General features: G+C 31.3%; 1 protein-coding gene across 4 annotated transcripts in view; it reads left to right on the top strand.

Moving 5' to 3' along the window:
* Positions 1-1,131: 1,131 nt before the first annotated feature.
* Positions 1,132-12,227, top strand: part of LOC107453185 (Calcium/calmodulin-dependent protein kinase II) — a 114,349-nt gene continuing 103,253 nt past the window's right edge. For 3 of the 4 annotated variants that reach the window (XM_043046970.2, XM_043046973.2, XM_043046972.2), the window contains exons 1-2: positions 1,138-1,297; positions 6,533-6,627. In XM_043046970.2, the coding sequence (XP_042902904.1) occupies positions 1,236-1,297; positions 6,533-6,627 (157 nt within the window). In that variant the 5' untranslated portion in view covers positions 1,138-1,235. Of the gene's footprint in view, positions 1,298-6,532; positions 6,628-12,227 lie in introns of all 4 variants that reach the window. The other variant, XM_043046971.2, reaches the window with a different exon arrangement.

Genomic DNA, 12,227 nt, shown 5'->3' with positions numbered 1-12,227 from the left:
AAAAAAAACTATTAAATTTCATTAATGAATTGAAAAGCATAATTGATAAGTGATTGAATTCCACCTCGGTGAAAACCAGAGTTTATAATCTTTTATATAGGTTTCCTTTTATAAATATGAGTATAACTGTTTATAAACATTAATATTCAGTATAAAGATATTTCAGATAATAATTTATAAAATATTTATAAATTTTTTATTTTATTTCCAATGGCAAGGCAAAAAGGTACAAATAGAAAGATAAAATAAATAACGAATACAAATGTATGAAGGATAACAAAGAAAGAAGACCGAAGTAATTGCCTTAAAAGTTCTCTTGCTTCCCAATATCTTGAGGACTCAGTGTGTCCATGAAGGGCCCCACATAGAAGCAGGTGGTCCCTGCCCAATTTCTCTCCAGATTTACTTTTTTAAATTTTTTTTTTAAATATTATATATTAAAAAAAAAAAAATTCTATTTTCGATATATAAAAAAAAAGTAGAGCATTCTAAGATTCGTAGCAGTAGAAAAATTTTGATTAGCCCAAAAAGTAGTACGTAGCCTAAATTTCATTTGCAAATAATATTCTATTAAATAATATTTATAAGTAATAATAATCAATAAATAAAAATGTTTTCAAATAATATGATATTTAAAAGTAGCCCAATCTGGCAACACTGCCTGTGAAATATTAATCTGTCTCAGGGAAAAAGGGTTTTTTTTTTTTAAGTAGAGACAAACTTAAAACTTTTAAAGTAATGAATTCCAATATCCTGAATTCTTGCGAGTAGAAAAAAACAAACATTTTATTTGAAATGAAATGTTCGAAACACAAGGCATTAATATTAAAATAAATACTTGTTGTTAAAAAAATCTAAATTCACAAATCTTAAATAAATCCTCGAATGAATGAGAAAAGAGTAAAGTTTTCTTTTTTAACGAAAGAAATTGTTTTAGCTAGGAGTCAATTACCTTTCAGAAAACCGCTCACTCCCAAGCGTCAAAAACAGAACTTTTTCGATCTCCCTGAAAAATGATGCGGAGGGAAAATTTCTCTGCGCGGGGAATTTCTTACACCTTCAATAGGGAAAAATCCATCTTGGCGGATTTGTCATGCTGTGAAACCTATCCAACAGGAAAGAATCCATGCGAGATATGCGCATGCGACTCGAATTGGCGATATTCTAGGTAATGCAAGAAACCTTAGCTGCTCGTTGCACAGAGTAACCCGCGCCTCTCAGCCAGCCAAAACAATATGGCCGTAACGGTGTGTACTCGGTTTAGTGATAACTACGAACTGAAAGAAGAACTGGGGAAGTAAGTGCATTTATTAAATTCATAACTTTTTTATGAACATCATCTGTGCACGTTGTAAAATTACGTGAGATGCACTTTAGCAGATCAGTTTTTTGATGTGGCTGGTAACGTTTTCTATGCAAGTAGGACACCCCCTACCGCTTCCCTCCCCTGCATTAACTTAGGACACGTAGTTTTTTTTATTTATTTTTTTATTAAAGTGATATTGTAAATAGAGATTTTTTAGAAACGTGTTTTTTGATTTTGAGAAGACTGGTTTAAATCTGAGTTTGTTTTAAAAGGAAAGATTATTTTGTTTCTCGATGTTTTATGCCGATTTGATTAATTGTTTTTATATGATGGAAGTATTAAATAAAAATGAACACGATTTACGTTTGTTTTGTTCTTATATTTTATTATTTTTGCTGTTGAACACTTTGTTTTGTTAGAATTTTTGTATCTTGTTGAATTTTATTCTGAAACTACTTCCTCTATTCCACTAATTCATTTGCATAATCATTGTTTATATAAATTTTAGTTATTTTATTGCTTGCTTTCGTCGGCATACTTTTGAACTTTTATGAGCATTGTTATTAATGCACAATTTAATAACTAAAGAGCGTTTAATTTGTTTTGCAATTGCCTTAGCAATATTTGTTGTAATTCGATTGATTACTGTTTAATTATTATTATTTTTTTTTTTGTGAGAGAAGTGAAACCTGTTATTGTAGACGAAACTTAATCTTTTTTTAATTTTTATTTCGATTTTTTTTTTTTTTTAAGTCATAGATTTGTTAGATGTTTTATATTTATATAAAATAAATAGACAAATACAGGAAAGGATGGATTGGTTTATTTTTCAGCTGTTTATATTATAAAATAGATCCGTCATGTTAATTTTTTTAAAAATTTATGCAGACATTTTTGTATTTTATTTTTCATTTAGAATATTCTTGTAATAATACCTTATTGTAATATTAATTAAAGGTTATAAGTTTGTAAACCATAATATGAAGTGCAATATTAATCACAGCATAATATCTCATCAAACATATATATTAACACATATGACACAAATTGAAAATCAATAATTTAATACCAGTAAATTTGAGGATTAAAACTGAGCGATAAAGTTAAGCTATGACTAAATGAAAAACTGATTCATTAAAGTTTTATATTGATGAAACATTTATTTTAAATACAAACATAATGCTTTCTTTATTAAAAAATCAGTGTCTATTCATAAAGATTTTAATTTAATTCTAAATTATTAACATTAATATAAATTTTTTGGAAATTTACATAAAACTTCAATCTATTACAGTAATTATATAAATACAGGAAATTTCTTCTCTGTCGAAACTTCGACCAGTGATAATTTCAAACAAAACTATTAGATGTATATTTGATAAATTCAAAAATGTTCTACTTATTTCATCATTTGTTAGTATAAAAAATTTCTAATTGTTATTTTTTAGTTCTCTGTAAAAATTGTTTAACTCCTATTGAATTTGATATAAAATTTATTTAAGCTGAAGATCTACTGTTATTTTAGTAATATTATTCTTCAATTTAATTTCTTGAGAAAAGAATTAAGAATAATCATTTCCAGTTTTTTAAAGTTGAAGTTTTTAACTCTTATACCTGTTGATTTTTAAGCATTGTAACTTTGATAGGTTTACCTTTTTTTTATTATGATTTTATTGACTGATACCAAACTACTGCAATTTTTTTGTATCTTCCTTTAATTTAGCTCTTTACTGATAAATCTTTTCTGAGAAATTGTCATTAAATGTTGATTATTTATTTAAGTAGAAAGTAATAATTTAAAATTTCGCTATTTCGCTGCTGGATATTTATTTTTTTTCTTCAGTTGAGAAAAAATTGAAATATAATAATTAGAAATTCAGACTAATGTTAATAAATAAGTAAAGATTAAATTAATGAAAATTTTGTATTATTTTTTTTACCCCTTCCAAAAAAAGAAGAAAAATGATGTTTTTTCCCCTTTCAAAATAATTAAGGTGAAAGTATAATTCTTTTGTATATTTATATGTTATTTAATTTAGTGTGACGTAATAACTACAATTTTTTAAAAATAAGAATATTAACATCATTGATATAAATCAAATTTAGGAGTAAACTATTTTGAATATTGCTGTTATATTGAATTTTAATTATCACTAAAATCACTTAGTTTCACCTCATTTTGCAACATAACTGTGTCACATTTACTTTTCATAGTTACAATAAGTTTTATAGTGAATGCAGCTTATATTAACCAGGGTTGGCAAATTTTTGACAATTCACGGTTTTATCCGAGTTTAACCATGGTTTTATCCGTCCTGTCATAAAACCTTTTTTGACAAGCATCAAAAACCCTAAATTTTAGTGCGAGGATAATTATTAGCTATTATAAATAAGCAGAAATAAACATAGATATGAAATTACAAGTGATCGATGAATTATATTCTTGAATTATTTTGATATTAAACTCTCTTTATGTTTTGACTATTACTGTAAAAAAAAACAAAGCTTGGTGTAGAAAATATTAAATAATTATAAATAAAAATGTGTAAAACTGAGATTTATCCAATCTGTTAACTTCTCAAATTATTGAAAATAAAAATACTAAAACAATCAACTTAATAAAAGATCACTTAAAAATCATCTTATCCATTATCTATGACAGGGCTGCCCAACTGCAAAGAGCCCACGGGCCAAAATTCTGGTGACTGATCGCCTGGCGGGCTGCAGTTTGAAAAAGTTGAACAATAATCTCTTACCTCTTATACAATAACAATTAATAGTTGAATTATGAATTATAAAACAATGGAACAGAAGGATTAGAAAACAATTTGCTTACATTTTTTAATGGGAAAACTGAGGCCGATCAGCCTGAGTAAGAAGTTGGCAGGCTGCACAATATGTGTTGGGGGGGGGGGCCGCCAGCTGGACAGCCCTGATATATGAAATCAATTTTCATTTACTCCCATTTTAACTCCTTTTTTACCTAAAATATACAATTAATAAAAAGCAAATGAAACATTCTGTGCTCCACGTTCATTTTTTTAGTTTTCTATGAACTGTTTTTTTTTTATTGATGCTGATCTGCATATTCTAGAAATCTTAAATTATTATGACATAATGAAATTACATGTAACTAGGAAATTTATTCTAATAACTGTACTAAATATTAATAGTAAAGTTATTCAATTAAATCCTTGAATTGATTGATTGAAAAATTATTAACTCATTTAAACAAACATTTATATTTTTTATAAATTATAATTATTTCATTAATTAGTGAATTAATTATACATCAATATAATTAACATTAGTTGAGTAATATTTGGAATATTCATGTAGGTATATACAGGAGTGCAGAAATTTCTCAGAGCCTTATATTTCCCATGACCGAAGTCAAAAGTTTTGGATCAAAATTTCCTCAAAAATTTTAGCTTTTTTTTTCTCAGTACAATAACATTTTGGAAAATAAAGTTTGTAGAAGAAAATATTCCTTTGATTTTACACAATTCTTGAATAAACGAGCGTATTTGATATAAAATAATAGAAATCAAAATAAATTGAAATAGTAATAATATAGTAAATTAAATTTAAGTTCCCACTTATAAACTTAAGGAATTTAAACTAATAAATACACAAATTGACCTATGTATTTTTAACAAGAAAAATTTTACAAAGCGACACATTTTTAACCAAAAGTTTCGTAGGAATTTTTTTTGACCAAAAAAAGCATTTTTTTTTTCCACCATTGCTGCCTGAACTTCGTACAAAGCCTTGTTTGCGCTACCAGACATATTCTGCTCCCCTGATTATAGTTAGTAACAACAATCAGTCAATAACAACAAACATATAATTTTTTTTATTCAGAATCAATAAAAAAAAAATTTTATGTTGAGATTACACAATTATTGAAAAACACTTAATTTTATCTAAAAAATATGCCTGAATTGTAACATAAAGGAATCAAAATCAATATTAAGATTGATAATGATTAACAACTCACAGTTATAACTTTTAATAAAAACTGAATAGCTATAATAATGGATTTTAAAGTATTAAGATTGCCATTAGAAAAACCAATAACAATAATTTTGGCAACATTTTTTACATGCGATTCATAATATACATCGTAATTATAGAAATATATAATTCAAGTATTGTGTACCAACCCTGTGGCAGAATTTTTTCGGGCTTTCTGCGACAAACTTCCCTAGCATTAATAATACTAAAAGAAAACACAAATATTTTTAATTCTAAATATAAAAAACTTCTTCGAAAAAAATGCGCTAAAAGGCAGCAGAAATTTCAGAAAAAAGTAGCAATAAAGAAAAAGAAAATGAAGGAAATAGAAATGAAAATATGACCACCGAAGCCGACGTCTTCAGGGGGTACCGGCCCGGTAGCCATAAAAACAAAACCATTTCTAATTGAGGGAGAAGCAAATGCTTAAATTAACTCCCTCAGTACCCTGATGGTTTTATATAGAAGTCCAGGAAAAAAAACATGCACCCCCTGAAGACGTCGGCTTCGGTGGTCATATTTTCATTTTTATTTCCTAGCATTAATAATATATTATTCCTTTACATACTTTTAATTATAACAATTACTAATTTAAAGTAACAGAAACGTTGTGTTTACAAAAAAAAGTATAGAATAAATACGTATACAATTTTTTATGGTAAAAGTAATATTTTTTTTAATTCTAATATTATAGGCACCTTCTCGCATTTTGTAGGTAGAAAAACGCCCTAATTATTTCCCCTTTCTAATTTTGTAAATCATTACAAAATTTAAAATTCATAAATAAATTAAAGGATAGTAAATTAAAACTTGTACATAAAATTAAAAATCGTAAAATTCATGTAGCAATTTCAAAATAAAGATAAACGAGAAAATCATGCGAATGGGACTAAAATCTTTCTGCAAAAACTCTGCGACAATGTCGCCGCAATTCTGCCACGGGCTGCACCAATTAGTATCAAATGAAATGTCTCCAAAGTAAAAAAATTACCCCCAGTTTTTGACACTCATCGACTGGTTTTTGACGTCAAAAGACACACCGGGGGGAAAAAAAAGATGAAAAAGTGCTAGTGAAAGGGAAGAAATTTATCCTACCGAGTAGTAAGTATTCTTGAGATTCCAGATTCATGTGCAAAGCTTATTGTTTTGTTTGCATTGATTATTGTTTGTTTGATTTTAATAATCTTCTCTCTCTCTCTTTCATGTTAGAGGCGCATTTTCTATAGTCAGGAGATGTGTTCAAAGGAATACTGGATTAGAGTTTGCGGCTAAAATTATCAATACAAAGAAGCTGTCTGCTCGAGGTAAGGTTTTTTCTGTTTTATTTAAATAAATTATTTAATTTTGAAATTTAATTATGTAAGTGTTTTGATACTGGGATACCCTGGTTGGTAGGGCTTTGGCCCCATGTTAGTGAGTTCGATCTCCTCCGACAGGAGATTCCCCTTGTACAAATCGTGATTGGTGCACCCTAAATCTATCGGGCTCACAAAGTCCTCCAAGTTTCCATAACAAATCAGTCCCGCAGTGGACTGAATCGTTAAGACACGGTTCCCAGCAGATCACCGAAGTCAAGCATCACTGGCTGCGGTCAGTGTGCGGGTGGGTGACCACTTGGATTAGTCTGCGTAGGGACCGAGGGTGTGCGGTATGGGTCCTCGTTAAACTGTTCTACCGTAAAGGGCTCGACTTCGCGTGCAGGTCGTCGGGCTACCGAAGCGGGGGTGCCGCCCCCTCTGCAGAGGATCAAAATTGTGATGGCAGATCCTCGGATCATCCTCAGGGATGTTTCCCAGACCGTCGCCAATAGTCCATTGTGCAGCTCTAGTGCGACGTAAATTAACTACAACTATAACTACAACCATAACAAATCAATACCTCTGGGGGTGTTGGATCGGGGATAGATCGTGCTCTGGTTTAGATAAAAATTACGGTTTGCGGATGGATGGTGTGTGAATGTGCCCCCCCCCCTGTAAAACGGGCTGAGACGTAAGTATATGGCAGAAGTCGAATTCTTGGCTATAGATGGCGTCACTGGAAAACAAGACGCGCACACCTCTGCCTTTAAATAGGATTGAAAAGTGGCATAAGACAGCAATAACATTTAATACTTCCAATTAGAATGAAACAATATTTTGTAACTTAAAAAAATATCCCTAGTTGGAGCCCGGATAGCCTGGTTGGTAGGGCACTGAGCCCATGTCCAAGAGATCGAGGGTTTGTGCCCAGCCGGCATAAGACTCTCCGTGTAGTAAATGTTGATTGATGCACGTTAAATCTGTCGAGTCACAAAGTCCTCCAAGTTCCTATAACAAATCATACCTCTGGGGGTATCCAGGAGTTTCCTTGTCTTGTGGGTTGGGTTCAAAATTACAAGGTTACGGAGTTGAACATACGTAGTCGTAAACCCAGAAAATTGGATCTGCTGTTCAACGAACGGTTATAAAATATAAAATAAAATTAGAGCTATAAGAGCCGCGATGGCTCAGGGGATAGAGTGTTCGCCTTCCAATGCGGCGAACCGGGTTTGAAACCCAGTCGATGCGAATTCCGTATCCGGCTTGCACCGACCACCGTGCTGACGTGAAATATCCTCAGTGGTAGACGGATCTTGGGTTTGAGTCTCCTTGGCGTCATGCTAACCTTGGGCGGTTCTCATGGCCTTCCTCTCCATGTAGCGCAAATGTGGGGTAGCTCCATCAGAAAGTCCTCTGCGAAGGCAAAGTTTCTCCCAATACTCGATCCAAGGCCGGGATAGCCTGGTCGGTAGGGCGCTGTGCCCATATCCAAGAGGTCGTGGGTTCGATCCTCGCCGGCCGNCCGTATCCGGCTTGCACCGACCACCGTGCTGACGTGAAATATCCTCAGTGGTAGAGGGATCATGGGTTGGAGTCCCCTTGGCGTCAGGCTAACCTTGGGAGGTTTTCATGGCCTACCTCTCCATGTAGCGCAAATGTGGGGTAGCTCCATCAGAAAGTCCTCTGCGAAGGCAAATTTCTCCCAATACTCAATCCAGGAGTTCCCTTGTCTTCTGGATTGGGTTCGAAATTACAAGGCTACGGACTTGAATATTAGTAGTCGTAAACCCATAAAATTGGGTCCATGATTTATGACATGGGTGATCAGTTTTCTAGAAAATGTGCATATTTTCGTATCTCCAAAGCATTTTGTCATGCTGATTAATCCGCTACAAACGCATCGAACTCGCGACCTCATGGACATGAACCCAACGCTCTACCAACCAGGTTATCTCGGACCCCCACTAGAAGTTGAAAGTTAATCAATGGATGCATGTTCCTTAACGTAAAAAAATGAATTAAAATACAATACCTTTAAATATATTACTACTTAGATATGAAATTAAATACTCATAATACTGTGAGATTTCACTTGACTACTACGCTGTTTTCGCCATGCGTATCCAGGTACACATGCTTAGATCTGCATATTCTTTACTGTATTAAGTAAATATACCTTTAAAAGCCTCATAGAGATCACGGAAGTAATAAGTCAAAGAAAAAAAAGTTGTTTTCCGAGTTATTAAATTATATAATATTTTGAATTACGTAATTGGAATCATTTTTCAGGTGTATTTGACGTCATTTTTCGATAATCGCTTCTGTTTATGTGGAATTCTACCCAAATAACTTGCATGTTCTGCATTGATTGCGGAATTCCCAGAAAGCTTAAATGTCCATAAATATTTTAATGAGGGTAAAACTATAATTTTTTTTTATGGTGGTGTTTTAAGAAACCAATAAGTCGAGGTAATAAAGAGGTTAAAGAGTACCAGAGTGAGATGATCTTAGGCCGTTAAAGATAGAAGGACAGGACATCGATATATTTTATAGGATAGGATACCGAGGGCCATGAAGGTAGCGATTACGATCGTGAAAGGCTTCAAGTTATCCAAGATGCGTAGCGTTTTTAAAAAGTGCTTAAAGGTGCTTATTTTCGATTTTCGTTTTTTTTAAAAGCCCTTAAAGGTGTTTTTTTTTCATTGGGTGTTTTTGAAGAGTGTTTTAATTTTCCCTTTTTCACATTTAAATTTTCGCTTCGAATTATGCAAAAAGACACAGTTCACATTGTTCTAGTCCGTAGCGTATAAAAACGCCATTCGTTTTACATGATTCAATATTTCATGATTTTTGACAATTGTAATGATTCAAAATTTCATGATTTTTGACAATTGTCAAAAACAATCAAAACAAATAAAAAACAACAAATTTTTTTCTTTTTTTTTTTTTCTTTTTGACATGTCGGTTAAAACAAGATAAAACCGTCGATTATCAAAAACTTTCCAACCCTGCCTAATTATGATATTTTTTAAAATGCTTAAAAGGTGCTTATTTTTTGTTCAATAATTTGGCTACGCACCATCGCTAAAGTGTAGAAATCAGTTAATTTGCAAATTATCTAGCAGGTTGATCCGTTAACTGCATTCATTCCTAAAATTACCGCATTCAATGTTTCTTTCCTAAAATTGCCTAGGAAAAATCTGCAAAAATCCTAGTGCATTCGTCAGTGCTATTCGTTAACATGGTTCAAAAATTCAAATTACCTGCAAAATCTATTATATATAATTCTCTTACGTGGCTGCCAAATTTTGGCTGTATTTCTTTTCCGCCGGTGGCAACGTTTGCTTTGTTTTGAAAACACCAATGCATTCTGCCTTTTAATGATGTGTTTCTGATCTAATATATATAATTCTCTTACGTGGCTCCCAAATTTTGNAATTACAAGGCTACGGAGTTGAACTTAAGTAGTCGTAAACCCATGAAATTGGGTCGGCTGTTCAACGACGGTTATAAAATAAAATAAAATTGTCAAAAACAATCAAAACAAACAAAGAACAACAAATTTTTTTTTTTTTTTTTTTTTTTTTTTTTTTTTTTTTTTTTTTTAACATGGCGGTTAAGACAAGATAAAACCGTCGATTATCAAAAACTTTCCAAACCTGCCTAAATATGATATTTTTTTAGAGTGCTTAAAAGGTGCTTATTTTTTGTTCAATAATTTAGCTGCGCACCATCGCTAAAGTGTAGAAATCAGTTAATTTGCAGATTATCTAGCAGGTTGATCCGTTAACTGCATTCTTTCCTAAAATTACCGCATTCAATGTTTCATTCCTAAAATTGCCTAGGAAAAATCTGCAAAAATTCTAGTGCATTCGTCAGTGCTATTCGTTAACATGGTTCAAAAATTCAAATTACCTGCAAAATATCTATATAATTATCTGGAATATCAAAATATCTGGATAATGTTCATTATCTACTAGGCAATCTTTAAAGTGGAAAATAAGATTTTTGCTGGAACAACACGTTTCTGATTTCTTAAATAAGCATAATATTTTTCGCTTTCTAAAAGATATCAAGTTACTGCAATTAACATATTTTCTGATAGAGCCAATCACTTTTTAAAAACTATAATACAACTAATCAAACGGTTTAAAATATTATTTCAATTACGAAATATCGAAAAATAAATAGATGACACAATTAACATTATGTCATTTATTTATTCTTCGATATTTAAAGATTCAAGTCAATAAATACAATTAAGCAATCAACAAACCCTGGGGCAGAATTTTTTCAAGCTATCTGCGACAAAACTGTTTATCAATAATATCTTTCTGCAAGATACTTTTAATAATTACAGACATACATGTTAATAATTTAAAATAACAAAAGAAAAATACCATAATTTTTTTTAATTGAACTTGTAATAACTTTTTATTCTAATATCGGTGATATCCTCGCATTTTATGTGGGGGGAGGGGTAACGAACAAATTATTTCCTACGCATTTTGTAGGTAACCATCACAATAAAAAAATAATTAAAAATCATGTAATCCGTTAGCGGAAAAAAAAAAAGATCGATGACGAAATCACGCGAATTGGACTCCTCAAAAAAGGGTTACTCAAATGCATAATAAATAATTGTAATATTGTATAAAAAATATCGAATTTAAAAACTGTTGAGAAATCAATAGCTGCCAAAAATTAGGTAGAATCATTGCCTTAAAAAGTAAATACTGAAATGCACGATTCGAATTTTCCATGTTATTTGAAATATATCGAGATATTTAAAAACCACGTGAAAAATCAATATCAATAACTGCCGAAAATACAATCAAAACATTATATTGTTTTGCGATACTATCGGCGTAAATAAAGCTATTCAAAAGTTGATTATCTAAATGCATGGTTCAAATATTACGTGTAAATTTCTGTAAACTAATTTTTTTTTACTTTTCAAATAAAGTTCTAGGATAATGTCGCCGTGTCGCTACGATTCTGCCACTGGGTGAACAAATTAGTTGGTATAGAACAGTGCTTTCCAACTGGCGGCCCGGGGGCCGCATCCGACCCGCGAAGCCTTTTTTTTGGCTCGCTAACTAAAATATATAAGTTGTCATCGTTTTTGCGGACATTTTCGTAAAAAATCTATACAGGTTTAAAATACTTTTCTCGTTAATAAAAACCTAATTTCTTCGTTTCTGAAAAATTTATCATACCAACGGTGCAAAAAAAGTTATTTCTCAGGTTTTGCATCCAAGAAAATATTTATTCCAATACAAAAATAATCGTGTATGTCGCTCTGTTTTATTTCATTTTTTTTTGTATTTTGTAAATATAATTTAGCATGTGTGTAACAGAAATTTTCTCGAAAAAATTCTCCGATTTAACTTTTTGAAACCACTCATTTCGGACGAAATAGTTACACGCGCATTTTTAAATTTAAAATGTAAATATCTATTCTCTGGTGGTTGCTGCAGACAAACCTCAATCTTGTCATTGAACATTTTGTGTGCTACTATGTAAGTTTTAATACCAACCTTTTTAAAGTTTTATATCTTAACAATTAGATATCTGTTGCACATTAATTGTTTAATACATAGGTG

Source organism: Parasteatoda tepidariorum, chromosome 3 (genome assembly GCF_043381705.1).
Source record: "Parasteatoda tepidariorum isolate YZ-2023 chromosome 3, CAS_Ptep_4.0, whole genome shotgun sequence".
NCBI classification, from domain to species: Eukaryota; Metazoa; Arthropoda; class Arachnida; order Araneae; family Theridiidae; genus Parasteatoda; species Parasteatoda tepidariorum.
This window is presented reverse-complemented; position numbering and strand designations above follow the sequence as displayed.